At 38.8% G+C, this 27,966-nt stretch overlaps 6 protein-coding genes and 2 long non-coding RNA genes across 16 annotated transcripts in view; 3 read left to right on the top strand and 5 right to left on the bottom strand.

The window, feature by feature from the left end:
* Nucleotides 1-694: 694 nt before the first annotated feature.
* Nucleotides 695-4,805, top strand: LOC124313165 (protein cueball-like). 4 transcript variants are annotated; one of them, XM_046777942.1, is made up of 6 exons: nt 695-796; nt 866-1,049; nt 1,184-1,405; nt 1,479-1,683; nt 1,753-2,008; nt 4,296-4,805. In XM_046777942.1, exons 2-6 carry the CDS (start codon nt 980-982, stop codon nt 4,704-4,706), a joined length of 1,164 nt encoding a protein of 387 aa, XP_046633898.1. In that variant the 5' UTR covers nt 695-796; nt 866-979; the 3' UTR covers nt 4,707-4,805. The 4 variants fall into 4 exon arrangements, with proteins under 4 accessions (XP_046633898.1, XP_046633899.1, XP_046633897.1 ...); XM_046777943.1 differs by lacking the exon at nt 4,296-4,805 and adding an exon at nt 2,080-2,641 and having other exon boundaries at nt 702-796; XM_046777941.1 differs by lacking the exons at nt 695-796; nt 866-1,049; nt 1,184-1,405; nt 1,479-1,683; nt 1,753-2,008 and adding exons at nt 2,483-3,357; nt 3,414-3,635; nt 3,707-3,911; nt 3,973-4,228.
* A 522-nt stretch (nt 4,806-5,327) lies between these two features.
* LOC124313049 (protein cueball-like) lies at nt 5,328-8,093 on the top strand. Its single transcript, XM_046777738.1, has 7 exons — nt 5,328-5,729; nt 5,834-6,055; nt 6,124-6,328; nt 6,433-6,688; nt 6,758-7,086; nt 7,158-7,467; nt 7,531-8,093. Exons 1-7 carry the CDS (start codon nt 5,660-5,662, stop codon nt 7,624-7,626), a joined length of 1,488 nt encoding a protein of 495 aa, XP_046633694.1. The 5' UTR covers nt 5,328-5,659; the 3' UTR covers nt 7,627-8,093.
* A 124-nt stretch (nt 8,094-8,217) lies between these two features.
* LOC124313083 (dipeptidase 1-like) overlaps nt 8,218-27,966 on the top strand; it is a 1,013,891-nt gene continuing 994,142 nt past the window's right edge. Inside the window, exons 1-10 of the mRNA XM_046777800.1 lie at nt 8,218-8,518; nt 8,589-8,742; nt 8,824-8,956; nt 9,031-9,181; nt 9,245-9,314; nt 9,395-9,659; nt 9,731-9,806; nt 9,875-10,010; nt 10,073-10,855; nt 13,419-13,420. Coding sequence (XP_046633756.1) covers nt 8,373-8,518; nt 8,589-8,742; nt 8,824-8,956; nt 9,031-9,181; nt 9,245-9,314; nt 9,395-9,659; nt 9,731-9,806; nt 9,875-10,010; nt 10,073-10,294 — 1,353 coding nt within the window. The 5' untranslated portion in view covers nt 8,218-8,372 and the 3' untranslated portion in view covers nt 10,295-10,855; nt 13,419-13,420. The remainder of the gene's footprint in view (nt 8,519-8,588; nt 8,743-8,823; nt 8,957-9,030; nt 9,182-9,244; nt 9,315-9,394; nt 9,660-9,730; nt 9,807-9,874; nt 10,011-10,072; nt 10,856-13,418; nt 13,421-27,966) is intronic.
* Nucleotides 13,435-14,454, bottom strand: LOC124313680. The gene is made up of 2 exons (XR_006910983.1): nt 14,377-14,454; nt 13,435-14,275 (listed from the first exon to the last, which is right to left on the bottom strand). It is a non-coding gene; the product is annotated as an uncharacterized LOC124313680 (long non-coding RNA).
* Nucleotides 14,482-16,107, bottom strand: LOC124313603. 2 transcript variants are annotated; one of them, XR_006910870.1, is made up of 5 exons: nt 16,014-16,107; nt 15,591-15,717; nt 15,113-15,210; nt 14,746-15,009; nt 14,482-14,577 (listed from the first exon to the last, which is right to left on the bottom strand). It is a non-coding gene; the product is annotated as an uncharacterized LOC124313603 (long non-coding RNA). The 2 variants fall into 2 exon arrangements; XR_006910869.1 differs by lacking the exon at nt 14,482-14,577 and having other exon boundaries at nt 14,690-15,009.
* On the bottom strand, nt 16,518-20,059 carry LOC124312983 (sodium-dependent phosphate transport protein 2B-like). Its single transcript, XM_046777615.1, has 10 exons — nt 19,701-20,059; nt 19,359-19,646; nt 19,119-19,292; nt 18,918-19,058; nt 18,721-18,852; nt 18,460-18,651; nt 18,263-18,399; nt 18,063-18,168; nt 17,342-17,473; nt 16,518-17,281 (listed from the first exon to the last, which is right to left on the bottom strand). Exons 3-10 carry the CDS (start codon nt 19,249-19,251, stop codon nt 16,527-16,529), a joined length of 1,728 nt encoding a protein of 575 aa, XP_046633571.1. The 5' UTR covers nt 19,252-19,292; nt 19,359-19,646; nt 19,701-20,059; the 3' UTR covers nt 16,518-16,526.
* Nucleotides 20,204-27,619, bottom strand: LOC124313035. Of its 5 annotated transcripts, XM_046777704.1 has the most exons (12): nt 27,570-27,619; nt 27,409-27,512; nt 22,935-23,098; nt 22,740-22,863; nt 22,317-22,628; nt 22,084-22,252; nt 21,829-22,016; nt 21,529-21,697; nt 21,294-21,460; nt 21,077-21,233; nt 20,833-20,990; nt 20,204-20,752 (listed from the first exon to the last, which is right to left on the bottom strand). In XM_046777704.1, the coding sequence occupies exons 4-12, from the start codon at nt 22,791-22,793 to the stop codon at nt 20,612-20,614; spliced, it is 1,515 nt and encodes a 504-aa protein (XP_046633660.1). In that variant the 5' UTR covers nt 22,794-22,863; nt 22,935-23,098; nt 27,409-27,512; nt 27,570-27,619; the 3' UTR covers nt 20,204-20,611. The 5 variants fall into 5 exon arrangements, with proteins under 5 accessions (XP_046633660.1, XP_046633659.1, XP_046633658.1 ...); XM_046777703.1 differs by lacking the exons at nt 27,409-27,512; nt 27,570-27,619 and having other exon boundaries at nt 22,928-23,396; XM_046777702.1 differs by lacking the exons at nt 27,409-27,512; nt 27,570-27,619 and having other exon boundaries at nt 22,935-23,396.
* LOC124313047 (location of vulva defective 1-like) lies at nt 24,293-27,150 on the bottom strand. Its single transcript, XM_046777735.1, has 9 exons — nt 27,024-27,150; nt 26,387-26,902; nt 26,154-26,322; nt 25,902-26,086; nt 25,614-25,776; nt 25,386-25,552; nt 25,169-25,325; nt 24,921-25,076; nt 24,293-24,837 (listed from the first exon to the last, which is right to left on the bottom strand). Exons 1-8 carry the CDS (start codon nt 27,075-27,077, stop codon nt 25,000-25,002), a joined length of 1,488 nt encoding a protein of 495 aa, XP_046633691.1. The 5' UTR covers nt 27,078-27,150; the 3' UTR covers nt 24,293-24,837; nt 24,921-24,999.

Below are 27,966 nucleotides of genomic sequence, written 5' to 3'. Positions count from 1 at the left end.
ATATATGTTTAATCTTCTATACTCTACTATTTACTTTTATTGAAAAATGTTAACCTCGTTTCTCAAACTGAACCGTACATGGTTACACAACAAACCGTAATACGGCTGTACTCTTCTGACTTTGGGTGCCTAGAGCAAAGTTGGATTCCAGATTGCATCCAACTAAACACGAGCTCTCGGTTCCATAGTCTATGGAAGTCAGATTACCAGTTTATTTTGTTTGTGTTCAGTCACCTACTTAAAAGTTTTGGCTAGCCGACCTTAGGCACCATGTAACTCAATGTAATGGGAAAACTATCGACTGAATGGGCGTGGGTACGCCTATAATCCGATTATTTCTTAGTGCGTCGTTCAAGTTGATAACGTTTGTTGCTTTAGGTCAGTTAATATCACAAGTTTCTGTGCAATAAATAATTTAATTTGTCTATCTTTTACCAGGATCAGTCATACAAATAAAGTGAAAACTTTATTTAACTTGAAAATCGGGTTAAATCGTCTATTACGACGGACGCAAACCGATGGGAAGGGCGTTAGTCTATCACGCTTGTATTTAAAATTTCGTAATCAATCTCTTTTGCGTGTTTACAAACACACGGATGTGATGGGTGACACCAGATTACATGTTCCTATACACTGTCCTCTGGGTTCAGCAAACCACAACTGCGACTACTACGACTGAGTTTTAGCTGGCCATTTGACTGCGCGGGGTCGACGGTTTCTTACATAACCGTCTCGGGTCAAAACTATCCAGCGCTATCCAGCTCATCACTACGTCGTTTCTTCGGCAGCCTGCGCAGTAAGCCTAACCTATATATACAAGAGCTCAGATTGGTCAGATTACTTGAATGAAAAGCAACACATGTAGGTTTTAAAAAAGCCACTCAGCCCCCAGTCTCCATCAGTACGAAAGAAGAGAAAGTCGTCAGCCCAAAATCATTATTCTATTATTCCGTTGCGCTGAGAAGAAATTCTTAAAAGAATGCTATTGAAAATCCATTTAATTTTAATTGTTTTCATGGCTGTGACTTTTGGCAGTGTCCAGCACAACAGTAAGTTTATTTTCAATTATTACAATGTTCTTAAATTGATAACTTTATCTGGACTTTGGCTAGCGTTCATGAAATAGCTTATTTTGCAACATTTTAAAAATTAGCTACTAAATTAATGTCGCCTTATTTTGTAGATCTCATCATTGCTGTCGGTGATGAGCTCGAATTTCTCACCGATGGAAATGCGTATCGAACGCTGACCCTTAATTCTTACAACGCAACAAAGTTATCGTCCCTCGCTTACGATGCCACAACACGGAAACTCTTTTTCTCCGACCAGCGCCATCACTACGGTCACATCTTCAGCGTCAGTCTCGACAATGAATCCCACCGTCCCGTCGAAGATATCGTAGAAAGTAATTGGATACTTAATTACTAATTCATTATCAATTTTATTCTTTAACCTAAACATTTGTTATCGTGTGACAGAAAACAATAATGAAACTGTCGAGAGCTTGGCTTATGATCCTGTGAACAAAATGCTGCTATGGACAGACGGATTGAATCGAGCCATCCGTCGGGTGCAGATTGATAACGACCCCATTCACATTGAAGAGAAGGACGGAATTGAGATCGTCCACTTTTTGGAAAATGACGCTAAACCGCGGGGATTGGTTTCCGATCCCTGTACAAGGTTCAACAAAATTTATCTAAAAATTGATAACGACCGAATCTCATAGCGGCTTTTATCATTTTCATTTAGGATGTTGTATTGGACGAACGTTCATGATTCTAATCCAACTATTGAGCGTTCGTTTCTCAACGGAAGTCACCGTGAAATCGTTCTTCATTCCGACTTGTTACTGCCCAATGCCTTTGACCTCGATATTATGGAGCAGATGCTCTACTGGGCTGAAGACCTTCACAACGGCTACTTCCGAATCGAAAGAAGCTACGTGAATGGAACCGGAAGGCAAGAATTTTACCGTGGAATGGGCAGTTTTATCGTCAGTCTCACGGTAGTACAATTAAACATTCATCTCTTCTAGTCCATCCAGATTGATTTATAATAATCTTATTCACGATGAAGGTGGGCGAGGACTATGTTTACTGGACTGATTACAGTCACAAGAAACTCTGGTCGCTACGAAAGGACGGATCTTCAGAGAAACCCATTATCCTGCGAACATTCCGGTATCCGGCGACGGGTGTGGTGGTGTTTCGCCACCAGCCTCTTGACTGCAGCCTGGTGAAATTTCACCATCAGGCATACAGAGCGGATGGAGAGACATTAACCATCATTTTCTCGACTATTACCCTTCTCATGGTACTGGCAATGGCTGCCGTTTTAGTTATCCGATTGAAAGACAATAGGCGACCGTTGGTGCTGTCCAAGAAAAACGAGGGCACTTTCGCCTTCCAGAATTTAGAAAATGGCAGCAGCAATAATAATGTGTACACAGCATGTGAAAGAGCGATATGATATGGCAGAATAATCCAGTATTCTTCATATTCTAAGTATATTTTTTCGTTTTTTTATCATCATCTTATTTTGTACAAAACCTTGTTGTACTACTTTCTCTAAACGTAACCTATTAACTATCACATGACGAAATTTTTGTATCTTTTTATAGAATAATTTGTCGACTATTTTTGTTTTGTTTAATTATTTGAATTTCTAACACAGTTGGGGATTATTCCCTTTCGCGAAGTCGCGCCAAGTTTGAACTAGTTCACGGAAATTATTGTCTCATTTGATACAGTTGTCAATCAGCCCTGTTGAACACGAAATGATTCAAATTCTTGAAAGGTTACTGACTACCTAGCTATCAGCGGTTGTTTGAGCATCAAGCGCATTATTTCGTGATACCGGAATACTGTGTATATTATGCAGTTAAAGGTATGTAGCGCTTTGAGCGACTTGAAAGAAACCGCCCAAGAGAAATATACCCAGAACAAAACAAAAGTAATATGTAAGTCAAATCAAAGTTGCGGCTGATTTCACTAGTAGCCGGCTCTTTGATTATGGAGGCCACGGCATGAATTTACATATAATTGGTCGTGACTACCGCGGGTGTTCAAACCGGAGGCAAGAAGGGGGGTGCACGGAACGGGTCCACTTCAAATTGTTTGTTTTTTTGTCTTCACTTCATCTAGAGCAGTCGCAAGAGTGAGCGGTGAGAAATCCAACAGAGGTAATAAACTATTCCATCGAATGAAGAGCGAGTTAAAACATCCTAGTGCTGCTGGTTAAAAACTTTTGCAATTGGAAATTTTATTTCTCACATTGCAAAAATGCAATTGGAAGTTTATTATTTTATTGTGTTAGCTTTTACGGTGGTGACCGTACGCAGTATCACACAAAATGGTAATAATTATTTTATCTCCTTGTTGACGACGTAATTAACAATTTTCTTTATGCAGATCTCATAATTTCCGATGGTGATCAACTCCAATTTCTCATCAACGGAAGGGAATCCCGAACACTGACGTTGGATTCCTACAATGCGTCAAAGTTGTCCGCTCTCGCTTACGATCCTGCAACAAAGAAATTATTTTTCTCCGACCTGCGCCATATTCATGGGCACATCTTTAGCGTCAATCTTGACGAAGAGTCCCCTCATCTTGTTAAAGATATTGTTGAAAGTAATTTACCTTTTATTATTTATAAGGAAACGCTTGTTGCAATTGTAGATTTTTAAAATTTTGCTCAACAGAAAATTCTAACGAAACGGTCGAGAGTTTGACGTACGATCCTGTGGACAAAATGTTGTTTTGGGTCGACGGATTCAACCGATCCATCCGTCGAATCCGGATTGACCATGACAATGATCCCTCGGACGAAAAGGCTGGCGTTGAGATAGTTCATTTTCTGAACGACGAAGATAAACCACAGGGAATAGTCTCCGATCCTTGCACAAGGTAAAAATTTAATCATACTAACATTTTCGCGGTTATTTATACTACCTCTTTCTATTTATAGAATGTTGTACTGGACAAACATTTACAATTCGCGCCCCGTTGTTGAGCGTTCATTTCTCAATGGAAGCCAACGCGAAATCCTGATTGAAACCGACTTGTTACGGCCGATTTTGTTAGCGCTCGACGTGATGGAGCAGAGACTGTACTGGGCCGAGAGTCTCCGCAATGGATACTTCCATATTATGCGAAGCTTCGTGAACGGATCGGAAAGGGAGACAATTTATCGCGGACTCGGTCAAATAGTCATCAGTCTCACGGTACGACCGTTATAACCGTATAACCAGATTACATAATTCCTGCTTGATCATAATTATCATTAAAAAGGTGGGCGATGACTTCGTGTACTGGAGTGATTACAATCACAAGAAGATTTGGTGTCTGCGGAAGGACGGGTCATCGAGGAGTCCCTTATCTCTTGGAACTTTTCGCAATCCTGCGTTGGGTCTGGTGGTGATTCACCATCAACCTGTCAACTGCACTATGCTGTCGGAGGATGGTCAAGCCGAAAAATCTTTCGCTGAAAAATCAGAAATAATTACAATTGCTGTTTGTTTGACCGGCACTTGTCTCATTTTAATGGGGATTGTGGCCGCCCTTATCTTTCGAGTGTGGAAGTCAATGGGTTGTCAGCGATTGGCATTCGTTTCCAACAAGAACGAGGATGATACTTTCCCATTTCATTATTTCGACGACTATAGTAATTCTTATGCAATGGTTGAGAAGGCAACGCCGTAGTGCATTGAAATTTCATCCCAAGTCAAATTGTTTTTTTCTCATTGGCTACTAAAATTAAATTATCTATGACATTGTTTTCAAATAAAGTTTTAAGATTAGCGTTTTACTTGTAACCTCGTTCTGTCTAAGATTTCTAATCATCCTGTACCGGAAGAAGTTCCAGTTCATTAATTAAAAATACAAATGAAGGACCAGTCTGGAAGATACCGTACACTTGACAAAACCGACCAGTTTATTAAATAACATACGTAGCTTTCGTTCGAAGGAATTTGGGGAATATTTGCCATTGTAAAATGAGCTCATTCATCATTCACTTTTACAAAGGGGAAAACCCGCTGTGAAAAGAAACAGCCGCACACATCTGCACTAAGTTTATAAAAAGTCAGATATCACAGGAGTTGATAACAAAATCACGTGAACTCAATTCTGGTAATTACCCATTTGAAAAACAATTTTTGACTTTCCCACAGTTGAGTTGAAAGTTTCGTCAGTCTTATAGCGGTAAAACCGCCGAAAGGTCTGCTGCACAGGTGTCGCAATATAAAGTAAAGTTGCATCACCTTCTTTTTCTGCAGCATATAAATAGAGCAACGCTGCTTTTTAGAATGAACTTTGCCGAGCGACGTTAGACTAAGGTAGTCGCACGCAAAAGTGCAGTCTATACAAATCAAGCTTTCACTGACCGGCTTTCGCGAATTATTCGACCGCGAGATCAATGAACGGGTTTTTTTTGCGCAATCGGTCGTGACAGAAAAATTTTCTGCTATTGCAGTTCAATCGTGCGCAACGACAACACAAGTAACTACCTAGTAGACGGGCTTTTGTTCTCGAACGATTTAGAGCACTAAAAACAGTGACACGAGACGATTAAACAATCGTCATCATCTCTTGATCAGTGCAGCAACGTTTCACGCAGCTGAATTAGTTGGATTTAGTTTCTTGGTTCGCAAAGAATGAAGTTTGGACGTCTACTCATTTTCGTGGCTTTAAAGCTTGCGGCCGTTCTTAGTGTTAAACAAGATGGTAAGTGCTGGCTTTCGATTAAATCTGAATAAATTCAATTCAAATAATTCCCACAAAGCTACTTATATCTTGAGGTGTGAATCATAATTTTGTATTATTTACAGATCTGATTATCGCTGTCGGCGATAAACTAGAGTTTCTCAAAGATGGAAGCACATACCAAACACTGGCGCTGGATTCCTACAATGCGTCAAAATTTTCGGCCCTCGCTTACGATGCCACGACACAAAAACTCTTTTTCTCCGACATCCGACATCGTCATGGTCACATATTCAGTGTCAGCCTCGATAGTGAATCTCGCCGTAATGTTGAAGACATCGTAGAAAGTAATTCAATAAGTATGCTATTCTATGGACGATAAGTAGTGTTTAATGTTGAAGTTTTAAATTCATAGAAAAGAGTAACGAAACTGTTGAGAGCCTGACGTATGATCCAGTGGATAATGTTTTGCTGTGGACTGATGGATTAAATAAATCCATTCGTCGTATCCGGATTGACCATGACCGAGTTCACTCAGATGAAAAGGCCGGTGTTGAGGTAGTCCACTTTTTGGAATACGATGCTAAACCACGTGGGTTGGTTTCTGATCCCTGCACGAGGTAAGAAATCATTTTCATTTCAACAATACTGATAGCTGGCAGCATAGTAGTTAGTTCGCAAAGGCATCAGTAGTACTTCTGACATTTTGATCTCGTTACTTTAGAATGATGTACTGGACAAACATTCACAATTCTCATCCATCTATTGAACGTTCGTTTCTCAACGGAAGTCACCGTGAAATTGTTGTCAAAACCGAATTGTTACTGCCAAATTCTCTAGATCTAGACGTGATGGAACAGAGACTGTACTGGGCTGAGAGTTTGCCTAATGGATATTTCCATATTGAAAGAAGTTTCGTGAACGGAACGGGAAGACACGAAATCTATCGGGGTACCGGGCAATTTGTCGTCAACCTCGCGGTAGGCTAAACTAACAAATATATCATATTTTTCTCTTATAGTCGATTAACCATTATTTTAATTATTAAGGTGGGGGTTGACTATGTTTACTGGAGCGATTACGATCATAAGAAACTCTGGTTTCTCAGAAAAGACGGATCATCAAAGCGACCCTTAAGTCTGGGAACATTTCGTAATCCTGTCATGAGTGTAGTGCTATTTCGTCGTCAACCAATAGATTGCTGTCTGGTTTCCTCATCAGAAACTTGTCAGCCAACAAAAGAAGTTATCGTTAAGAGCCAGCCTGAGGTAATTCTAGAATCGACGTCATCCAGACCCGACGATGTTGATATTTGTACAGGTTTTTGCTATCACAACGGTGATTGTACTATTCTCTTGAATTCCGTTTTGCGCTGCAGGTAATGATCATAATCATTCGAACAGGTTTAACAAATTTTTACAAAATTGTAGCACATCTCTCGTTTGTTAGTTGCCCAGTTGGATTCAGTGGCGATCAGTGTGAATTACTCGATGGTCAATCAGATGCGTGGTCATATGATGACCCAGAAGTAGAAGAAATGGACAGAGAAAATGAGACAATGACTCTTGATCAGATGTCATCGTCATTTGAAACGATAGCTAAAACATGCATACCCATCACTTGCTTCGTTTTAATAGCAATTGTTGCCATCGTCAAACTCCGATTATTCGCTACCATTTTCGAGTTTCTGCGAAGAGATAAGGACGACAATGCTGCGGTCGTACAAAATATGGAAAATTGCTACAAAATGTGTGAAAGGGTAATGCATTCGCTTTCTGGAGGTTTGTTAAGCAATTAAATTGTTATGCGTTTTAATTTTTAGCCGTTTCCGCAACTTCAAGCCGTAAACGCTCCGATGCCGGACAATAATTGGAAACAAAGTGGTGACCGTGCTACCTTAATTGAGAACGAATTTTGAAATGAGAGAAGAGCTCTCAATGCAAATTGTACATATTTATTGGGTCGGTGAATTATTTAAACTGTTTATGCCGTACATTACGGTATAATTTGTGTACTAGTGCTGTAAATGACGCACTCAATAATGACGTCTATTCGCGTCTATTGATTATGTAATTCCCCTTTTGAAAAATGTAAATCAAATAATTTTTTTAATTTTATGACTTCTTTGCAGACACGTTTCATTTTCTTTTGATTCAATTGTTGAAGACAAGCAATCATCATACAATGCCAATTTACCATACAAAGCGTTTGGCTTGCAACACTTTTGAAACATACGATAGGCCTAGTAATCGATTATTTACTCGGCATTCCTTGCTCACAAGGTTTTAATTTTAAGTCGACAAAGATCCTGTTGTGTGCACTGTTTACTATTAGAACTACACAGTTATTTTTATCTTTTGTTCAATAAATGCGGATCAGACGTTATTTACGAGCGAGATCAAGGCATCCGAATCTGTAATTTGATCAACGACTTGCTTACAACGTAACATTTCAGTTTCAGGGTTATAAAAAAATATTACAGAGTCATTCTTCGTCTTCGTGTACTGCCAGATTAAGTTGTTTTCGAGTGCTGATTGTGTGTAAATTACCGACAAAAATGTTGCAGATGTAACACGCTTCCAAATCATTCTGGAGATTTTGCTTGCAAGTGACGGACGGAATAAAATACCAGTAGAGACAAATTCACGTTTGAAGGTATACGAAATGAAACTGAGTTTAATTGTTTTATCACTTCTGTTGGTTGCGGAGGGGATCCACAGCTCTCGCTACAGACGCTTCGATCCGGCTACCAAAGAGAATTATTTAAAACAAGCTAGAGGTGTTCTGGAACGAGTTCCGCTTATTGATGGGTAAGGATGAAACGATTGATTAAATTTAAAGTGTGTACAAGTTTCTCATTTTATTTTAAATTGATTGCAGTCACAATGATTTTCCGTGGACTCTGCGTAATTACGCCAAAAATCAAATCGCAGCCTTGAATATAACTGACTTGACCAAATTGGAGCCATGGGCCAGTTCTCCGTCGTCTCATACAGACATCAACAGACTGCGCCAGGGTCAGGTCGGAGCTCAGGTATAATGTTGGCAACCCGAAATTATTAATCTCAATTGAAGTTGAAGCAAGTACGTTATTTTGTATGTACACCATCAATAGTTTTGGGTGGCCTATGTGGACTGTAAGACTCAATACAAGGACGCCCTCGCCAAGACATGGGAGCAGATTGACGTCATACATCGATTGGTGGAAGCCAATCCCAGTACTTTCGAATTTGTTACATCAGCAAAAGGTTCCACTTTGACGATAATTTTTCTTAACGCTAGCTAAAGGATAGTTTTGACTTCATTTTTTTTTACATTTCAGGGATCGAGGACGCTTTTAGCCGGGGGAAAATTGGCAGCCTCGTAGGAGTGGAAGGTGGCCATTCCATCGACAGCTCATTGGGCATACTCCGTATGATGTATGACATGGGTGTGCGCTACATGACATTGACCCATGCTTGTCCTACTCCTTGGTAACAATCTGCTCTCAATTTAAGTTTGTTGCGCCATTCTAATCTGATGTTTATTTGCTGCAGGGCGGATAACTCCCAACTGGATAACCCTGGTGGAGTGCCAGTCAATGATGGCCTCTCTTCTTTTGGCAAGGTATACCTACCAATATGACCCAACTTAATGTTATTTGGAAAAACAAAAGATTTATCGGAACGAATTTTTTCGCTTTCAAGTTGGTCATAAAGGAAATGAATCGATTGGGAATGCTGATTGATTTATCGCACGTTTCACGCAAAACGATGAGAGACGCACTGGAAACTAGCACAGCTCCCGTCATTTTCTCTCACTCGTCGGCGTACGCATTGTGCAACAACACGCGCAATGTACCCGATGACATTCTCAAGTTGGTGGCTCAAAAGGGTGGCGTAGTCATGGTCAACTTTTATTCGGACTTCGTGACTTGCAGTATTTCTCCAGCAACTCTTCAACATGTTGCAAGTATGTAAACTTGTTTTTAAAAGATAGTATAAACTGGTTCCTTATTGTAACTGATACTGTTTTATTATTAGATCACATGGATCATATCCGAAAAGTTGCGGGAGTTGATAACATCGGGATCGGAGCCGACTACAACGGTGTCTCAAGGTAAGAATTTTAAAACTTAACGTTATGCTATAACCTTTGATTATCTTGTAATATTAAAATACTGATAGGGTGCCAGAAGGATTGGATGACGTTTCGAAATATCCGGACTTGTTTGCTGAGTTACTTGCTCGCGGTTGGTCAGAAAGCGACCTGGAAAAAGTTGCCGGATGGAACTTGCTGCGTGTCTTTAAAGGCACAGAAGCGGTTGGATAATTATTTTATTTTTTACAGTTATTCTTTATTAATTCTCATTTTCATGTGTGCAGGTGCGAGATCAGATGGCAGCCGATGGTGTGAAGCCTTTCGACAATTGGATTCCGCAGACGGACCTGCCCGTCGAGTCTCTTCCGTGTAGCACCGGCGATTACAGCAACAACACATACACTTACCCTAACAATAATGCTGGGCGAACTGAATTTTCTTTTCTCTCCTTTTCCTGTCTCTCTTTAGTTTTTTACTCTTCAACTTTATTTATCGGTTATCTTTAATTTGCCTATGAATAATTTGCAAGAGCCTAAGCAAATCTTTATATCTTCCATCCTTCCAGTTAGATTTTTAGGATTGTATCACTTGACTATGGAATATGGAATAGTCATGATTTCATTAAACTTCCTTAACAAACTTTACACCTTCTTTCAGTGTGGTGTCTGGTGTGGCGGAAATATCCACTTTTGGATTTGGCCATGGGCATGGAGAGATGGTTTCCAGTCTCCATGTTAAATTTCCCATAAGGGGTTGTCCGCTTTTTTTACTAAAAGGTCTCTGTCCATATGCCGCGAGAGCCTAGATCGCGCCACCGTCGGAGAGACCTCCCTATTCCTCCATGTAAAAGTCGTTACTCGTTAGTAACAAAGTAGCTTCCCGTCGAAGGACGAACGTCTCGTCTGCCTGAAGCACTGGCATCATCTAGCGGTTGTTTTTAACGATTCAGAGAATTTCCCAGTGTGCCGCTAGATGGTGGAAAATGGCGAAATGTGTGAACGAGTTATGTCATCTTCTGTATTCGAATTTTCATGTTTTACTGCCCAAAATCAACCAATTATTTACATGTAAGCTTATTTTGATTTTTATAACTACATAGTAGCAAATTTTCTATCAGTCACTGTGTACTCGACTAATTGGTACTGCACTTGGAATTGTAGAAAATGTACCTGCCGTCTAGTCATCAGATTAATTTGGACCCCATTGTAGGAACAAATTGCTCAACACTTTCTGTAACTCACACTCTCAGCTTCATCTACATCATCCTCTAACATTTTAGACAAAACTTCTAGCTGTTTTTCCCAAAATTTGTGGCATTGGATATATGGTTACAGGTAAGCATAACCTTCCGATTTTACTACCTCATCATCCATCAATGCAATAAAATAATCTCAAAATCCACGCCCCTTTTATTAACAGGTTCATTCTTGCCTGAAAGATGTTTACACCTTTCAACACTTTTGGTGGGATTGTTGCGTCATGAAATTGTATTGCTGCCATTCCGTGCATCTCCCACTTCATAGCTACAAGAAACGAGTAATAGGAACCTACAACAGATTGAGGTAAAGGTGTGCTTCTATGTTCTCGCTTTATCATGTAATTAACTTTGGATTCCATCTTGGCGGTGGGTATTTATGGGCCTCACTGCAATGTTAAAACCTTTTTCTGTTCTTTGCTTTAGGAATTTATAGGTTATGTGTTATGCCATTGGATCCATCGGATTTCGCGAGTCCAGCCGCCGATGTTAATCTACAACACAGTTTCTTTATTGGAATTGTGTGGTCTGGCACAGAGATCCTTGATGCTGGCCTTTGTCCATTACAGAAGAGTGACTTCTACCAACTTTCTGCTCCATCCTTATCTTCGCTACCCACACTCAATTCTAGCTTCTCTGCTTATAATGCTGCTAAACAATTTGTCGTACTTCACTGCTGAGTTAGACCAGTCGCTTCCGTCCGCCTGTCACTCTCCACGGAATTATGCCCAGGTACCCGACAATTTAATTATTTTCTTAGATAACTACTAGTAATTAGTAGTAGTAATAATCTATTTGCGTTAAACTCTCTGTCTGTGTAATAATTCCAAAATCAGGCCCTTCTTGCGCGCTAAAGTGTCACTTAGACGTTTCTTTTTTCTAACGCTAGATGGCCTTTCGATCATTTTCAGCTGTCAAAAGAGTCCGTTACAGTTACTTTGCACATCTCTTTAACATTTATCGGCAGCTATTGTGTGAAAATTTTTTAGTGGTAACTGACGATAACTATTCCACCAACAAAGCTCACTTGTAAAATTTTCGATTTTTGCCTTTTTTTTTCACTTCCGGTTTTCTCATTTCAGTCAGTAGTTCAGTAAATATTCATTCGACGCACAAACAAACCACATATTCGTAATCCTCGTTAAATTTGTGGTAAAGTTCATGTTTTTATTTTTACTTACGCGTACTTCCGGTTTTGAGAATTTTCCTGAACTAGTTCAGGGAAATTCTCGATTTTGGCCAAATTTTGGATTTCGTTTAAATGACACTTAATCGACCCCAAATTTCATAGAGATCACGAATATGTGGTTTAATTTGACGACAGCTCATTTGTTAAGGTGCTGTGGTTACTTCCGGTATACTTCCTGAAATTTTTTTTTTTACTAGCAAGTGAGCTTTGTTATGTATGGAGTTCTCAATATTGTCAGGTAGATTTTAAGCAATTTAAAGCGCGCCTTTAAAGTTTTTAGTAAAAAAAAAAACAGACCAATGTACCTATTTGTGCTAATGTGACTATTATGTAACTTTTATTGGCATGTCACTAAAATTTTTGTTGTCTTTATACAGGTAATGCAGATGAGACGGAATTCCGAGACTCGTCATCAACGTGGATCATCGCGACCGGCACCGAGACTCTGACTCGTCATCCACGTGGATCATCGTATTGTTGGTATTATTTCGTTATATGTTAGTTAACCCGTTGTCTGCCACGCCTTTGTTCTCCCCTAGCTCCTTAGCACGGGCCGCGCTGTTCGGTCTCGTGGTTTACATGCCGCGGGGTCGGACAGTCGCACCAGCCCCAGATTCGCCGAAAGGCCCTGTTAGGCAATGCACCATAGGGACTTCCCTCTTGTTGATACGGTGATGGATTCTAGAGGTTGTGCATTCCATCTTCTCCTGTCACCGTGTCAGCCCGGACTTGTCAGCAATGGCAAGTCCCACCTTGGTCATGGATCCTTCTGACGTGGCGCGTAGAGTAGTAGAGTACAACCTACGGGTTGTATGGCGTGGCAGCCAACGGGTTAACTTAAGTGTATGTGTTAATATGTGAATGTATGTGACTGTAAAATGTGGTGGAATTGTGGGTGGAGGTCATAAAGCAATTCCTTACTTAAGTTTTGTGATTGCTGTATCTTATAATATGTTACAAAATAATGTTTAGCAGTTGTATCAATATATTTGTAACTCCAAAGTTTAACATTAGTTTAGCCAAGTGACTTGTCATTTCCAGACTTTAAACTGAGCTGAAAGACTAAAGACTATCTGCAAACCATTATTAAGCCAATTTGAGTATAAATAGAGTTATTAACTTTAAGATATTAGAGTTAACACTTAACAGTACGTTTCTTTGGTAAAGGGCTTGAAGGTGTAAACAGAAGTTCTAGAAGATAATTTACCATTAAAAAGTTTATTTTCTCATTTAAGATCAACAACGATTCCCAGTGACTTGTAACCAATAAAGTTATGACTGACAAATCTGAACACAAATAAATCAGAAATTTCGGCTCTAGTATTTAAGAGCCTCCTTGTAGTAAACTGAAGAAGCGAAGGTTGTGATGGTGTGAAGGTGCCTTAATGGTGTAGTACCTCGGGGCAGTGGAATACTTCATAGCTTCGTTACAGTAGGTCGGAGAAGCCTAATATATTATAATACTCAGGTGTCTTGGTGTTGCAGTAAACAGGAGCTTCAGTGTAGTAGCTGAGGGCAGCGTAGATTTCGGTGTAGTAAACTGGAACCTCGGATTAGTAATTCAGATCAACGTAGTTAGATGGAGCAGGAGCAGCCGCTGTGTAGTAAGTAGTACTGCAAATACTCGGCCGCTTCAGTTGTGAGTAAGTAGCTGGGTGCAGAGTAGTATTCAGGGCCTCGGTGTAGTAAGCTGGAGCAGAGTAATACTTGGGAGACTCGGTGTAGTCAGCTGGGAGAGCATACGTAGTCGCGTATCCGGTTCTCTGGTGGTGTAGTGCTTGGGAGCCTCGGTGTAATAGGCTGGAGCAGTGTAGGTTGTGGTGTAATACTCTGGTGTCTCGGTGGTTTAGTACTCGGTGGCCTCGGTGGTGTAGCTGGGATTGCAGTAGTACTTGTGGGCCTCGGTGAGGTAACTGGTTGTTGCGCATGTTTTAGTTAGGCGGTGACGTTGCGGTTTGATAAACCATACTCATGAGACATCGGTACAACTGTGGTCGACCCAGTAATAATCCATAACAAACGGTAGAACGACGCCATAGTTAACTAAACAATAAAACTTAACATTAATGTTCAGTTATAAGTGGCATGTTAATAAATAGAAAAAGTAGAACTGATATAAAACTATGTAAAAACAGAACATTTACCCATGATTGAGAATTGGAAGAATGCAGTTCATGACAAATATTGTGCTGCAGTTGTTGCCGGGTCGGAGATGCTTATTCGACTGATATCCATCCAAGTTTAATCAATCTTAATCATCTCACCCAACGTTGGTAGAGTTCGGTACACCAGTGGTCGACCCGCTATCAACGAAACACCTAACAGTAGCACGACGCCAACACTAACTTAAGATAATTTTAAAATAAATTTTCATTTATAAATGATTTATCAACAATCTAAAAATGTGGAATGATTCAAAACTGAATGTTATAACAGCATATTTACGTATGATTGCGAATTGGTTGCACGATCAAGACTGCAGTTGGTGACGAATATAGCACTTAAGCTGTTACCTTGTTTAGTAAGTGGAGAAGCGTTGGTTGTGGTGTAATACTAGGGGTCTTGGTGTAGTCAGAAGCCTCTCTTTGGTAATAGCTTGGAGCAATGTAAAACTTGGGCAGCATACATGGCTGTGTAACATTCGGCCTTCTTAGTGTTGTTTTGTAGTGAGACGTCGGCGTTGCGGTACGGTATCCGCCATCCCCAGGAGACATTGGTACACCAGTGGTTGACCCATCCATCAACGATTACCAACAGCAGAACGACGCTATAGTTGACTGGACAATAAATAATTTGAATATTACCGTTCACTTAGGGGCATATTTACAAATAATTAAAAAAATTGATTTAACAATCCATATAAACCTAATGAATATTTACCTATGATTATAAATAGGAAAAATGCTGTTGGTGACAAATAGTTTTTATCGGGTCGGAGATACTCACTCGACTGACTCTCGCCTTTCATTTTCACACCACTGCACACCAGACGTCAGACACCACCATTAACAGCAAAGCAAATAACATTGGGTTGACCAATAACATTTTCAAATAAAAAAAAATTATGTTCAATTAAAAAAGTTGCATCCTATATATATATATAATAAGCTGATTTAGATTTTTTCACAAAAGCTATCTTAATTAAAAACTAGTTATTGGATGTTATCTTTATCAAGACTCAATCAATTTCTAGTCAATCAATCAAAAATTTAGGCAAAAGGCTAACCCACTGATTTCTGATTAATACAAACTAACAACTTTTCACAAGAGATGTCATTGTAGCATGAAATAATATCACGTATCTTCATCTTCGACATTAATAATGCTTCCTGGTTTAGCTTATGAGAGAACTATTTACCTTTACAGACTTCCACTTTTCATCTCATTTGTTTTCCAGTATGGTAGAGACCCTCTTTAAGACGCATCTTCATGATAAACTCGGCGATAACGCGCACGTAAATATGAAAGAGTCTAACTCCATAAGGCTGTGAAAAGAAAAACTCATTACTACCGTAACAAAATCATGGGATTTCAATTCAGAAAGTCAGTCTTAGAATTAAAGAGCTAATCAACACTATTACTTGTACTGTTCTTGAGTAATTCTACATGTGACAAAACGTGCATCATGCAGCAAGAGACGAAATTTTAGGAAAATGTACATCATATTCATATCACATAGCAACATGATCAAGTATTCATTGAAAGCCACCAACCTTAAATTCCCCATCCCCATACTACAAGATATTTACATTTGATAACCTTAAATTAAAGCAGGAATTACCTTTTTTGGAAGAAAAATTTCAGAAACAAGTACCCAGCAATGATAACAAGAGTAACCTTCTCTGCAGCGTCTCGGAATAATAAGAATGATAGGTGGTTTTATTTTCGTCTGAAAACAATGGTGACCCCCCCCCCCCCTTCTCCTACATCCCTCTACCAACAGAGGCTGAATAGTTCAATCCCTAAACACACTGAGGGTTAGTGATCTAGCAACTAGCAAGATCAGTAGAAACATAATTATGATAAATATTAACTAAATACTTGAAGAGGTAATCACAAAATTGTGACTACTAAGCCATTATTGGTTTTTACCTGTATTATCTGTAGACCGACAATCAAAGTTACCGTATTGCCCATTTTCTTGTATGGGAAAAATAAATTTTCAGCTTATATGCGTTAGCAAGGTATCGGAATCTAGAAAGGATATCTGTGATTTTTCTTTCATTAAAAAAATCACAATAGCAACTTTTTTTCAACGACAATTTTCGACAATCAGAAGTTTTTCTTAGTTTTTTTATTCAGACTTAACCTCGGTTAATAATGCAATTGAAGCTTTCAAATCCACGAAATCGATGTTATTTGTCTTAACATCTTCGTCTATGAATCGTTTGCAGCAAGCACATTTGGCGAACTGACGGTCATACGGCTCCAAAGATCGGCAAAATTCCGGTAGCCAGCTCCAGTTTCGCATGATGGTTGGCAAGCAAGACGGGCAATATCTTTGGAAAATATTGATGACAACGATCACGATGAGGACGATTAAGAGCGGTATACCAGCGCACTTAAGTGTGGCAGTGCCAGCGATAGATAGACCCAAAACAGTGGCGGGCAAAAGGAGAAACAAACCGACAAGACACAGAACGGAAAACCATCGATATTTGGCAGTGACGTCACCCATGAACTTGGCCATCGGAATGGGTATCCGCATAAAAGGGATGGGATAGAAAAGCAAAATGCCTGTGACGTTGAATAACAAATGAACAAGAGCTATTTGCAGGGTGTCGTGCAGGGCGTCAGGTGAAGCCGCAAAGGCTGCAAGCAGGGCAGTTGTAGTCGCACCGATGTTGGAGCCCAACGTCAGCGGATAGACTCGTTCGATGGAAATGAATCCAACTCCGATGAGCGGATCCAGTGCCGAAGTGAACACCAAGCTTGACCGGACTACAAAAGTCATCCCCGCTCCGACAAGCATCGCTATGTAACCTGCGAGCCATGGAACGTAAGGAATTTCTCCATTGATAACGTGTTTGACGACGTTGGCTATGTGTCCTGCAATTTTTAACACATTACGTACTGGGACCTGACTTAATTTGCATGGAAAATGTTTACCTTTCATCACGGAATGGAGGATTTTCACTAGGCATACCAGGCTACCGCAGAGAATGGTAAGCGAAATGGCCAAGATAATCAATCCGCTAGTCCAGTCTTTCATTCCCGTGTTTTCGAATACAAATATACCGCCTGAATCAAATTAGTATTCGTGTTATGTAATATGTAACAATGGGTGGACGAGATTCAGGCCCGTTCCATTCAGGCCCAGGGCCTGAATGTCGCAAACATGGGCCTGAAATGTCAAATTTAAAAAAAAATGTTTTACCAACGATGGCGCTATCTATGTCTCACTATGCTCCTATACTGTCACTATGTTAAACGGTAAAAATTCTTGGCAGCCCAAAATTTCCCACGAATGGGACTCCCTTCTATGATTTTTCCATTCCCGGCAGGGACAACCTCTGGTCAATTACTCAGCTGGTTTCTTACAAGTACATTATATGCATATTGGGAAAACTTAAAATGTCAAATTTTAAAAATTAAAATCGGATAGGAAACCTGCCAGGAAACCTAAGGGTACAAGTAGTTAGCGCTATTAGAGTGAGACATAGATATAGCACCATTGTTGGTAAAGTTATTTTTTTAAATTGACATTTCAGGCCCATGTTTCGCGACATTCAGGCCAATGACCTGAATGGAACGGGCCTGAATGACTGGGCCTGAATGTCGTATACATCCGTAACAATAAAAGGGTTAATATTTTCTGCGTGAAAATTACTGCACGGGACAGGATCGGTGATATTTCCACCACACTGCTGTATCAGTGAAGAATTTTCATACATTGGGTCATCGCTAGCCCAGCCTTTTAAAACGTTTGGATCCAGCTGTAAAAAGAAATTTGCAATTAATTGAGTTCGGATTTGTAATAAAAAGTAACTCCTCACTTATATTGATTCAAATTTCGTTTTTGAATTTTACCTGTACGATAAGGTCCACAGCAGGATCTGTTATTGCTTTCAAAATGTTAATTCCGTTCCCTATGGACGACGAATTGTAAATATTCCGAACTAGAATCCCGCTGATGCATTCCAAATAACCGATGCCGAATATAGGTTCTTAAAAGTAAGAAGCAAAATAAATAATAAATTAGATTATGTATGGATCAGAGGACTTACGACAAACGATTTCGACAGTAAACAGGACGAACACTGTTATCCAATTAAAAATGTCGTCGACAGCAGCTCCGGCAAAAGCTCGTCGGAATTCGTTCTTGTTGGCAATTTCGGCGAAAGAGACGATCAGATTGGTTACTGAAGTTCCTATGTTGGCGCCCATAATGATTGGAATCGCCATGCCTACTGTTAAAACTTAGCTCAAAATGAAATCAATTTTGTTTGCATAAGATTAATGCGGTTTAACTATAATTTTTTAATTACCATTAGCGCCAACCATGTTTACTATGATGGAAGTTGAAGTTGAAGAACTCAAGACGAGAACTGTAACCAAAATTCCGATCATTAATCCAACGGCTGGATTCTGCATCAGTTCACTTTGCTGAAAAATTTTACCTGTAAAACAAAAGCATATTTAGCACTTTTGATTTAGTACTAATTTATAAAAGAAAAACAGTTACCAGCAGTTTTACCGGAACTCAGACGGAATGCATTGGCCAGTAAGTCAAGTGAGCATATGAAGAAATACAACAAGGCGATAGCACCAAGTATCTTTAGTCCAATGCCCAAAAGATGCAAGACTTTTTCTTTGGTGCTCATGTCTATAAAAACACAGAACCATTTAAATTTTCATATTTAAGAAAGACTGAAATTTATCCTACCCGTCCATTTCTCAGAATCGTCCACAAGATCAACGATCGCCCATGGATCGACGTCACATGACTCAACTATTGGGCCGGCACCACTGCTGCTGCTGATTGTGCCGTAAGACGTTTTGCCACTGATCGTCTCCATTAATAATTTTTTTCCCTCGACACCAATTTTGTTTTCTTAGCCTTCGCCGTGTCAACATTTTTCTTTTAGTTTCAATCGAGTTATTTAAAAAATGAAAATTTGCTTACAGGAGTGAACTGCAAAGAGGTGTGTCCTCACATTTGTGAATTCTACAAGTGAAGTCCTTCAACTTGATATTCGATCAGATATTTTCGTATCAGTGCAAGAAAAATCCTCCCTCGTCCTTTTAACCTCATTCTTTGTTATTGTACAAAATTTTCCACACACCGAAAGCCTGCCTTCCGGAGCTTCTTTCGTCCCTGTCGTCCCCGTTATCTTGAGTTCAACAATGATATTTAATTCCTTGAAGAAAAGCCAAAATTGTGTTCTTATTTGTCTCGCCCTTTCTAGTCAAACTACGGCGAGATGTTAGTAGAGAATGAATTGTTTGAGAGTGAATTTTAGCTTACCGTAAATGTCCTAAAACGTCGTTTACTGGCGCGGAGCAGAGGTGGTAAACTGACGAGTCTGAGCGAGTCTTTCCAAGAAGAAGAACAAACATCGGTAAAACGACAGACGGAGAAATACGGAGAAATTGTTTTGATATTGAAACTAAAGAAGCGTTTCCGCGCCGTGCTGTAAAAACTTTTTTTTAAAAGAAAATTTTAGAAAAGAGCAGTTAAAATGTTTCTAGAAACGAATGGAATAAAATGACGAAGTCTTCAGAAAATCCTTCGCACTCGATCTGCTCATCGCACAACTTGGCGCTTTATAGTCCGGGAGAAAACGACGTCATGTTGAAAGAGTAACAACAGCAGCCTAATAAGCTAGGGAAAAGACGAATTATGACACTCTGTGATTAAGCCATATCAAATCTATGTTGAGTATGCCCATGCTTCATAGCATACATAATTTTAGGAATATTGAAATTGTCAAAAGTTACAGGTTGTTAAGAAGAAAAATAATACTTTGCTTAGGCATAACTTATTTTATTCCCAAGTGATTATTAAATATTTCCTTACACTTGTGTCACAGCATAATATTTTGCGTATGTAGCTACTGTGAGAGAAAGAAAATCTAAAGGAAAAACAGTAATTGTTGCTCATAACAAACAATAAGCCTATTGAACTCACACAGGAATATAGAGGTTAGCTACACAACTGAAATAGGAAAAACCTTGTGCCATGAATAAGAAAATTAAATTGAAGGAATATTTGGTGAATCAATCAGTACGGCCTGCAAGGTATTAAATTTAGGGGTTGGGATATAGTCGTTTACTTTGACAATAAATCTTTTCTGCGCTTTCTTCTCTTTTTCCCGTCATTCATTTCCGACAATTATTGACGGAGACACACATTCCAGGACCGTTATACAAATATGCTCACACGAACTTCCAAGTGCAATTCAACTCAAATGAGCTCCTTATTACCGATAACAGGTTCATTTCATTTCTCGTTGATGTATAAACCTTGTTGACGACGGATATATCAATAATCGAGGTGAAGGGTTTGAATTCAAACAACTATAATGAAGATAAAATTTACACATTGAAATTGCAAAAGAACAGGAAAAGTGCTAATAGACAAGAATAGATTTACTCACTGTTATATCAATGCTGGAGACCGGGCAAAACAATCGAACCCGTTTATTCAAAGGTGCGACGATGGAAAAGCGACATATCCTAGGTTCTCCTCCTACTATTGTTTTAATAAAAGGTGTAATTGATCCAGGGGCTACCTTTGCCTCTCCATCTCGGCATACTAAACATAGAAGACACGAAATATTCAAAACACTTTTTAATTAGAACAGACAAAGCATTTCTAAAGTGCTGCAGCTGAAATATTACATTTGAAATTAGTCGTTGGCGGGATTTTTACCGTCGTCCAGTTACATCGAAACGAATCACCTTTGCTTAACATAGATATAACATCTAATCGATTGGTAATTGTCGTGTAAACATCGTTCAAGGATGGCCTTGCAACGATTTCACCGTTTTCGGATAACTAAAAATGTGTGAGTGTTGCTGACCTGTTAATTTGTAAATTTAACTTTAATACACTTACTATCAGACTGCTGTCAAGACGTAATAAGTTGACATTTGTGCAAGATATCTGAATGCGCTGACCAAGGGAAGCGAAGACGGAAAATAAACAAGTTATGTTTGAGTCAGTCGTTTTAGCTATTGATGAAATGGTCCCGTTTTTGGCCGTTGATTGTACGTGAACGCAGTCTAAATATTGAATTTAAAAAAAGTGCCATACATTGTTTTGGGTTTTCAATAAGTAGGATAGAGATTACACTTGAAATTTGTAGTTGCCGTGGTGGATGCTGTCGTGGTCCAGTTACAACCAATTGGAGTACCAGTATCGGTAATTTTCCGCAACGACAGTAAATCTACTTGATTTCTATTTGTAGCGGTCTTGTTGAATTTAGATTGGAAGAAATAAAAATCACTGGCAGATCTGAACTATTTAAACGAGCAAACATAAAAAAAAAATAATAAAGGCCTAGTAATGATCATTATAATTATAATTAGTGTCAAATCTGAATAATTTTAACACACATATACAGAAACGTAGTTATATAATTATTTCTTACTGTCAGCAGAAGAAAATTCTGAGAGGAAGCATTGAACGGGCAAGACATCTGGATTTGACCATTGGGTGGTAAATTGATGAAGAAAGGACATAGTCTAACTACGTTATTGTAAGTTGTTCTATTCAAAGCTGATTCACGTATGGTTTGAATGGATCCACTGGTTGCATTAGTTTCACTCTCTCGACACCCTAAAAATTTAAAACAAATATTTCGGCGATTATTGAGAACTGCCAAGGGGTACACATTCTAATTCACATTTGAAATCTCTCGTTGTCGTGGGCGCCTTAATTGTTGTCCATTTACAATCAAATTTGTCTGTTGCATTGAGCACTCGATAATTTACCGTCATTTTATTTTTGTACGAAGTATATACCCTATTAGGTACGATTATGTTATTGTAGTAAATGTCGAGGGTTCCGTCCAACTAAACAAACCACACGGATGTTAATCGAAATGTCGCAAAGGTTTCTAAATTTTAGATTTCTTACCATTAATGAACTTGAAAATGTGGATAAGAGTGACTCATTGAAGTAAGTAGATGTAACAGTCAGTTTTGCAAGCGAGCAAGACATCTGAACATGTTGGTTCGTAGGTGCGGTGATGGTAAAATTGCAGTTCTTCGGCGGTCCGGTTGCTACCGGCTTTAGCCCGTCTAAGGGCTGAATAGATCCACTAGTTGCTGTTGAAGTTTTGTCCCGGCAAACTTTATAGGATTTAACAGCCGAGGCAGCTGTTTTGGTAACAGGTTTCACGCCTGCCTTAGTCGTCGTTAACTTCAGAGTTGTTTTTGTCTGAGCTTTCTACAGATTCAGGTTAAACGTTACGTTATTTTTTAGAAAAAGACAAAAGCATTACGAGTCGTAATAATAATACATAGTCTTATACATTCTCTTTGTGGAACAAATTCTTACCACAGCAATGACTGCTAAGCAAAAGATGAAGAAGAACATCAGGGACAACTTCATTCTGGAACCTTATCGAAATGGTGGCAAGAAATGCTCTGAAGTATTGTCAGCGAAACAGCAAGGTATATAGCTAAAGTAACATATTGCATTGCAAATGGAAGCTAATGGAATCAGGTGGAGGAAAAGTGCCTTACCACTTACCAGATCACTTTCGATGATATGTCATAGTTTTCGAAAGAGCTGGGTGGAGCTGAAGTTTCGAAACAGACGCAGAGCTCAGGTTGACGTACGTTGACGCACAGGTCTGGCTGCAGTGCTGCACTAATTCACGGTAGAATGCTTTTGTGAGGCTTCTAATACATGCACTAAAGCAAATTTGAATATGAAACAGGTACAAATCCAATCCATGAGAAGGAATCCATGATGACAAATTCTGTATTTCGCAGGTGCGTTGCCACTTTTCCCTTTATTTAGGTCGAAATAGATGCGACAAGTGACAGTTCCATTTTTTATCGCTATTTAGAAAGGTTTAGAGCTTAGAATGACGAATTACGAGTTTATGATTCACTGTTAATTACGATTGGAATTAGCCTTAAGCCCTTAAGATAAAGCCACAGAACAACTAACAAGTAAAAGTATATGTTGTTCGGACTGTGCTCTGTGGTGTACTGTTGCTTTTGTACACAGAGTCACAGACAAATTTGAGCAAAAGTGTCAACAAATCCCTTGCCTCCTCTGAAGGTCGTCAAACGTCTTTGTTTTATCAAATTCGCGCGACGACCATCTTGCTTCTTTCCTCACCCATTCCCGCCAATTTAGACGCCATCATGGATTTTCATAGCGCGGGTTTTCAAAAGAGAACGGAAGTCAAAACCTAATTTGAATTTTTGAATATTTGTACAGCGGCGTACAAGTAATTTTTTAATTGAAATTTCAAATTTTGACACATCTACATATGTTTGGCCCAAAAAAAGATAAGATTGCAAATTTATTTTTCGTGCCAAAACAGGACTTATTTTTATTATCCAACTAAAACTCGTTTCATTTTTGCATGCCAGGAAACATTTCTCACCGGTTATTGGAATTGATTTCTCTGCATCTATGCGGTCGGTTTTAATATTATTGAAAATTATTTAAACTATAAAGCTAGGTTGTTGTAGTAAAAGAAAATTTGAAAAATAAAAATAGGGTAGGGGTAGGGGGAAATTTGGGCCAAACACATGATTACGAAAAATAATTTGAATATAGGGCAAATCAATAAATAGGAAAAATGTTAATCAGTATATGGATTTTTAAGTTTCAAATTTTGTGATTCGTTCCGCACGAACTAGTCATAACTAGTCTCGTTGTATACGTAAACTTCGACAATGAAGAATAATTCCCAAGTCAGTACTCTCAAGAGACGATCGATGAATTATGACACTCCGTGATAAAGCAATATCAAGTCTAAGTTGAGCATGTCCATGCTTTGCATAAAATAATTTGAAGAAAAATAAATTGTCCAAAATCATAGATTGTTAAGTAGCAAAAAAAGACTTTACTTATAAGCATGACTTGCTTTATTTCCAATTGATTGTAACATATTTCCTTACTTGTGTCACAACATAATATTTTGCGGATGTAGCTACTGGAGAGAAAGAATATCTAAAGTAAAAACTTGCTCATAACAACAAGCGTTTTGAACTCACACAGGCATATGAAGGGTAGAAACCTAGCTAACACTACTGAAATAGAGAAAACCTTGTATCATGAATAAGAAAATTAAATTGAAGAAAATTAAATTGAAGGAATATTTGGTGAATCAATCAGTACGGCCTGCAAGGTATTAAATTTAGTGGTTGGGATATAGTCGTTTACTTTGACAATAAATCTTTTCTGCGCTTTCTTCTCTTTTTCCCGTCATTAATTTCTGACAATTATTGAAGGAAACACACATTCCAGGACCGTTATACAAACATGCTTACACGAACGTCCAAGTGCAATTAAACTCAAATGAGCTCTTAATTACCAATAACAATTTAAATTCATTTCCCGTTGATGTGTAAACCGTGTTGACGATAGCTGGTTCAACGATAGTCGAGATGAAGGGGTCCAATTCAAACAACTAAACCGAAGATAAAAATTTACACGTTGATATTTGGAAAAGGAGAGGAAAAGTACTCTGAATAAGCAATTAGAAACACTCACTGAAATCGGAATGCTGGAGACCGGGCAAAACAATCGAACCCGTTTATTCAAAGGTGCGACGATCGAAAAGCGACAGATCCTAGGGGGCTCCTACTGTTGTATTACTAAGAGATGTAATTGTTCCAGGGGCTATTGTTGCTTCTCCATCTCGGCATACTAAACATAGATGATACAAAATATTCGCAAACTTGTTAATTATAATTTATAACAGACAAAGCGTTTCTTTTATGCTGCAACTAAACTATTACGTTTGAAATTAGTCGTTGGTGGGATTGTTACCACTGTCCAGTTACATCGAAACGAATCACCTTTGTTCAACACAGATATAACATCTAATCGATTGCTTATTGACGTGTAAACATCGTTCAAGTATGGCACTCCCGTCAGTTCACCGTGTTCGGATAACTAAAAATGTGCGAGCATTGCTAATCCGTTAATTTGCAAATTTAACTTTAATACACCTACCATCAGACTGCTGTCAAGACGTGATAAGCTGACATTTGTACAAGATATCTGAATTCGCTGACCAACGGAAGCGAAGACGGAAAATAAACAAGTTATGTTTGAGTCAGTCGTATTGGCTATTGATGAAATGGTCCCGTTTTTGGCCGTTGATTGTACGTGAACGCAGTCTACGTATTGATTATTTTATTAAGTACCATGCATTACTTTAATAACTATAATAGGGATTACTGTTGAAATCCGTAGTCGCCGTGGTGGATGCTGTCGTGGTCCAATTACACACAATTGGAGTATCTGTAATTTTATACCTCTGTAGTAGATCTACTTGGTTTCTATTTGTTGCAGTCTTGTTGAATTTAGCTTGAAAGAAATATAAATCACTGGTAGATCTGAACTATTCAAACGGGTCAAACATTAAAAAATTGTAAGGCCTAATATTAATTATTATTAAAATTGGTGGCAAAACTGATGAATTTTAATACATTATTACAGAAACGAAGTTATATAATTATTTCTTACTGTCAATAGAAGAACATTTTCAGATGAAAAATTGAAAGGGCACGACATCTGGATTTGACCATTAGGTGGTAAATTGATGAAAAATGGACAAAGTCTAGCTACGTTCTTGTTAGTTGTTCCATTCAAAGTTTCACGTATAGCTTGAATGGATCCACTGGTTGCATTCGTCTCACTCTCTTGACACCCTAAAAATTTAAAACAAAATATTTCGGCGATTATTGAGAACTGCCAAGGGGTACAATTCTAATTCACATTTGAAATCTCTCGTTGTCGTGGGCGCCTTAATTGTTGTCCATTTGCAATCAAATTTGTCTGTTGCGTTGAGCACTCGATAATTTACAGTCATTTGATTTTTGTACGAAGTATATACCCTATTTGGTACGATTATGTTATTGTAGTAAATGTCGAGGGTTCCGTCCAACTAAACAAACCATACGGATGTTAATCGAAATGTCGCAAACGTTTCTAAAATTTAGATTTCTTACTATCAATGAACTTGAAAATGTGGATGAGGATGAAGTATTGAAGAAAATAGATGTAACAGTCAGATTTGCAAGCGAGCAAGACATCTGAACATAATGGTTTGTAGGTGCAGTGATGGTAAAAGTGCAGGTCTTCGGCGGTCCGGTTGCTACCGGCTTTAGCCCGTCTAAGGGCTGAATGGATCCACTAGCCACTGTTGAAGTTGTGTCACGGCAAACTTTATAGGATTTTATAGCCGGGGCTGTTGTGGTAACAGGCTTTCTGGTCGTCATCGTTGTACCGTTTGTCTTGCGGGTCGTAGTCTTTAATGTTGTTGCCTTTACTGTTGTTGCCTTTACTGTTGTTGCCTTTACTGTAGTTGCCTTTACTGTTGTTGCCTTTACTGTTGTTGCCTTTACTGTTGTTGCCTTTACTGTTGTTGCTTTTACTGTTGATTTTAAAGTTGTCAGTTTGGGCTTTGTAGATGTAACGCTCCTCTTAGTCGTCGTTGACTTGAGAGTTGTTTTTGTCTGGGCTTTCTACACCGGTTAAAACGAGATTCAGGTTAAACGTTACGCAATTTAGAAAAATACAAAAATAATACGAGTCGTAATAATAATACATAGTCTTATACATTCTCTTTGTGGAACAAATTCTTACCACAGCAATGACTGCTAAGCAAATGATGAAAAAGAAAATCAGGGACAACTTCATTTTGGAACCTTATCGAAAGGGTGGCAAAAAATGCTCTGAAGAATTGTCAGTGAAACAGCAAGGTATATAGTTAAATACATATTGCATTCAAAATGGAAGCTTAGGGAAACAGGCAGAGGAAAGCTGCATTCCCAGATCAGTTTTGATGATATGTCATAGTTTTTCAAAAGAGCTGGGTGGAGCTGAAGTTTTGAAACAGACACAGAGCTTGGGTTGCCATACAGCAGAGGTCTGGTTGTAATGACACTGCAGTGCTGCACTAATTCACAGTAGAAAGCTTTTGTGGGGCTTCTAATAAATACATGCACTAAAGCAAATTTGAATATGAAACAGGCACAAATGTCTCGCACATGTATTCCGCATGTGCGCTGCCACTCTTACTTTTATTGAGGTCAAAATAGTTGCGACAAGTTACAGCTCAGACTTTTTTCACCGCTAGAAATTTAGAGCTTTTATAAATGACCAATTACGAGTTTATGAATTATGACTCACTGTTAATTACGACTGATAGTGAAACACTTAAGATTAAGCCACACACCAAATATATTTGCCTATTTGGGTGAACCAGAGTGATAGAGAGTACTCTCTATCACTCTGGGTGAACTATGCAATCGGAAGTGTCAACAAATACTGACCTCCTTTGAAGATCAAACGTCTTTGTTTTATCAAATTCGCGCGACGACCATCTTGCTTCTTTCCTCACCCATTCCCGCCAATTTAACCGCCATCATGGATTTTCATCGCGCGAGTTTTCAAATAAATTTTTTTGGGGGGGAGAAAAAATTGGTTCGGTTTAGAGATATTCGTTTTCCTCTTTTGCCACGAAAGGACGACTAGGAATGCTCAGATAAATTATTATAGCGACAATTGGTATAGTTAACTATATTCA

The sequence above is a fragment of the Daphnia pulicaria genome, chromosome 9, assembly GCF_021234035.1.
Source record: "Daphnia pulicaria isolate SC F1-1A chromosome 9, SC_F0-13Bv2, whole genome shotgun sequence".
Lineage (NCBI taxonomy): Eukaryota > Metazoa > Arthropoda > Branchiopoda > Diplostraca > Daphniidae > Daphnia > Daphnia pulicaria.
Note: the sequence above shows the minus strand (reverse complement) of the source record. Positions and strands in the feature narration are given on the sequence as shown.

Excerpts from the sequence above, each read along its gene's own strand:
- LOC124313165 (XM_046777941.1), top strand. The coding sequence starts at position 3,285 with ATGCAATTGGAAGTTTATTATTTTATTGTGTTAGCTTTTACGGTGGTG. Across the intron at positions 3,636-3,706 it reads TGTTAAAGATATTGTTGAAA|AAAATTCTAACGAAACGGTC; the intron begins GTAATTTACCTT and ends TTTGCTCAACAG. Across the intron at positions 4,229-4,295 it reads AAATAGTCATCAGTCTCACG|GTGGGCGATGACTTCGTGTA; the intron begins GTACGACCGTTA and ends ATCATTAAAAAG.
- LOC124313049 (XM_046777738.1), top strand. The coding sequence starts at position 5,660 with ATGAAGTTTGGACGTCTACTCATTTTCGTGGCTTTAAAGCTTGCGGCC. Across the intron at positions 5,730-5,833 it reads TCTTAGTGTTAAACAAGATG|ATCTGATTATCGCTGTCGGC; the intron begins GTAAGTGCTGGC and ends TATTATTTACAG. Across the intron at positions 6,329-6,432 it reads GTTTCTGATCCCTGCACGAG|AATGATGTACTGGACAAACA; the intron begins GTAAGAAATCAT and ends TCGTTACTTTAG.
- LOC124312983 (XM_046777615.1), bottom strand. The coding sequence starts at position 19,251 with ATGGAGACGATCAGTGGCAAAACGTCTTACGGCACAATCAGCAGCAGC. Across the intron at positions 18,169-18,262 it reads CTGTGGACCTTATCGTACAG|CTGGATCCAAACGTTTTAAA; the intron begins GTAAAATTCAAA and ends TTCTTTTTACAG. Across the intron at positions 17,282-17,341 it reads CCTCCATTCCGTGATGAAAG|GACACATAGCCAACGTCGTC; the intron begins GTAAACATTTTC and ends TAAAAATTGCAG.
- LOC124313035 (XM_046777704.1), bottom strand. The coding sequence starts at position 22,793 with ATGAAGTTGTCCCTGATGTTCTTCTTCATCTTTTGCTTAGCAGTCATT. Across the intron at positions 21,461-21,528 it reads GGCAACTACAAATTTCAAGT|ACTGCGTTCACGTACAATCA; the intron begins GTAATCTCTATC and ends TTCAATATTTAG. Across the intron at positions 21,234-21,293 it reads GTCTTGACAGCAGTCTGATA|TTATCCGAAAACGGTGAAAT; the intron begins GTAAGTGTATTA and ends ACACATTTTTAG.
- LOC124313047 (XM_046777735.1), bottom strand. The coding sequence starts at position 27,077 with ATGAAGTTGTCCCTGATTTTCTTTTTCATCATTTGCTTAGCAGTCATT. Across the intron at positions 25,777-25,901 it reads AAAATGTTCTTCTATTGACA|TTCAGATCTACCAGTGATTT; the intron begins GTAAGAAATAAT and ends CCGTTTGAATAG. Across the intron at positions 25,553-25,613 it reads GGCGACTACGGATTTCAACA|ACTGCGTTCACGTACAATCA; the intron begins GTAATCCCTATT and ends ATCAATACGTAG.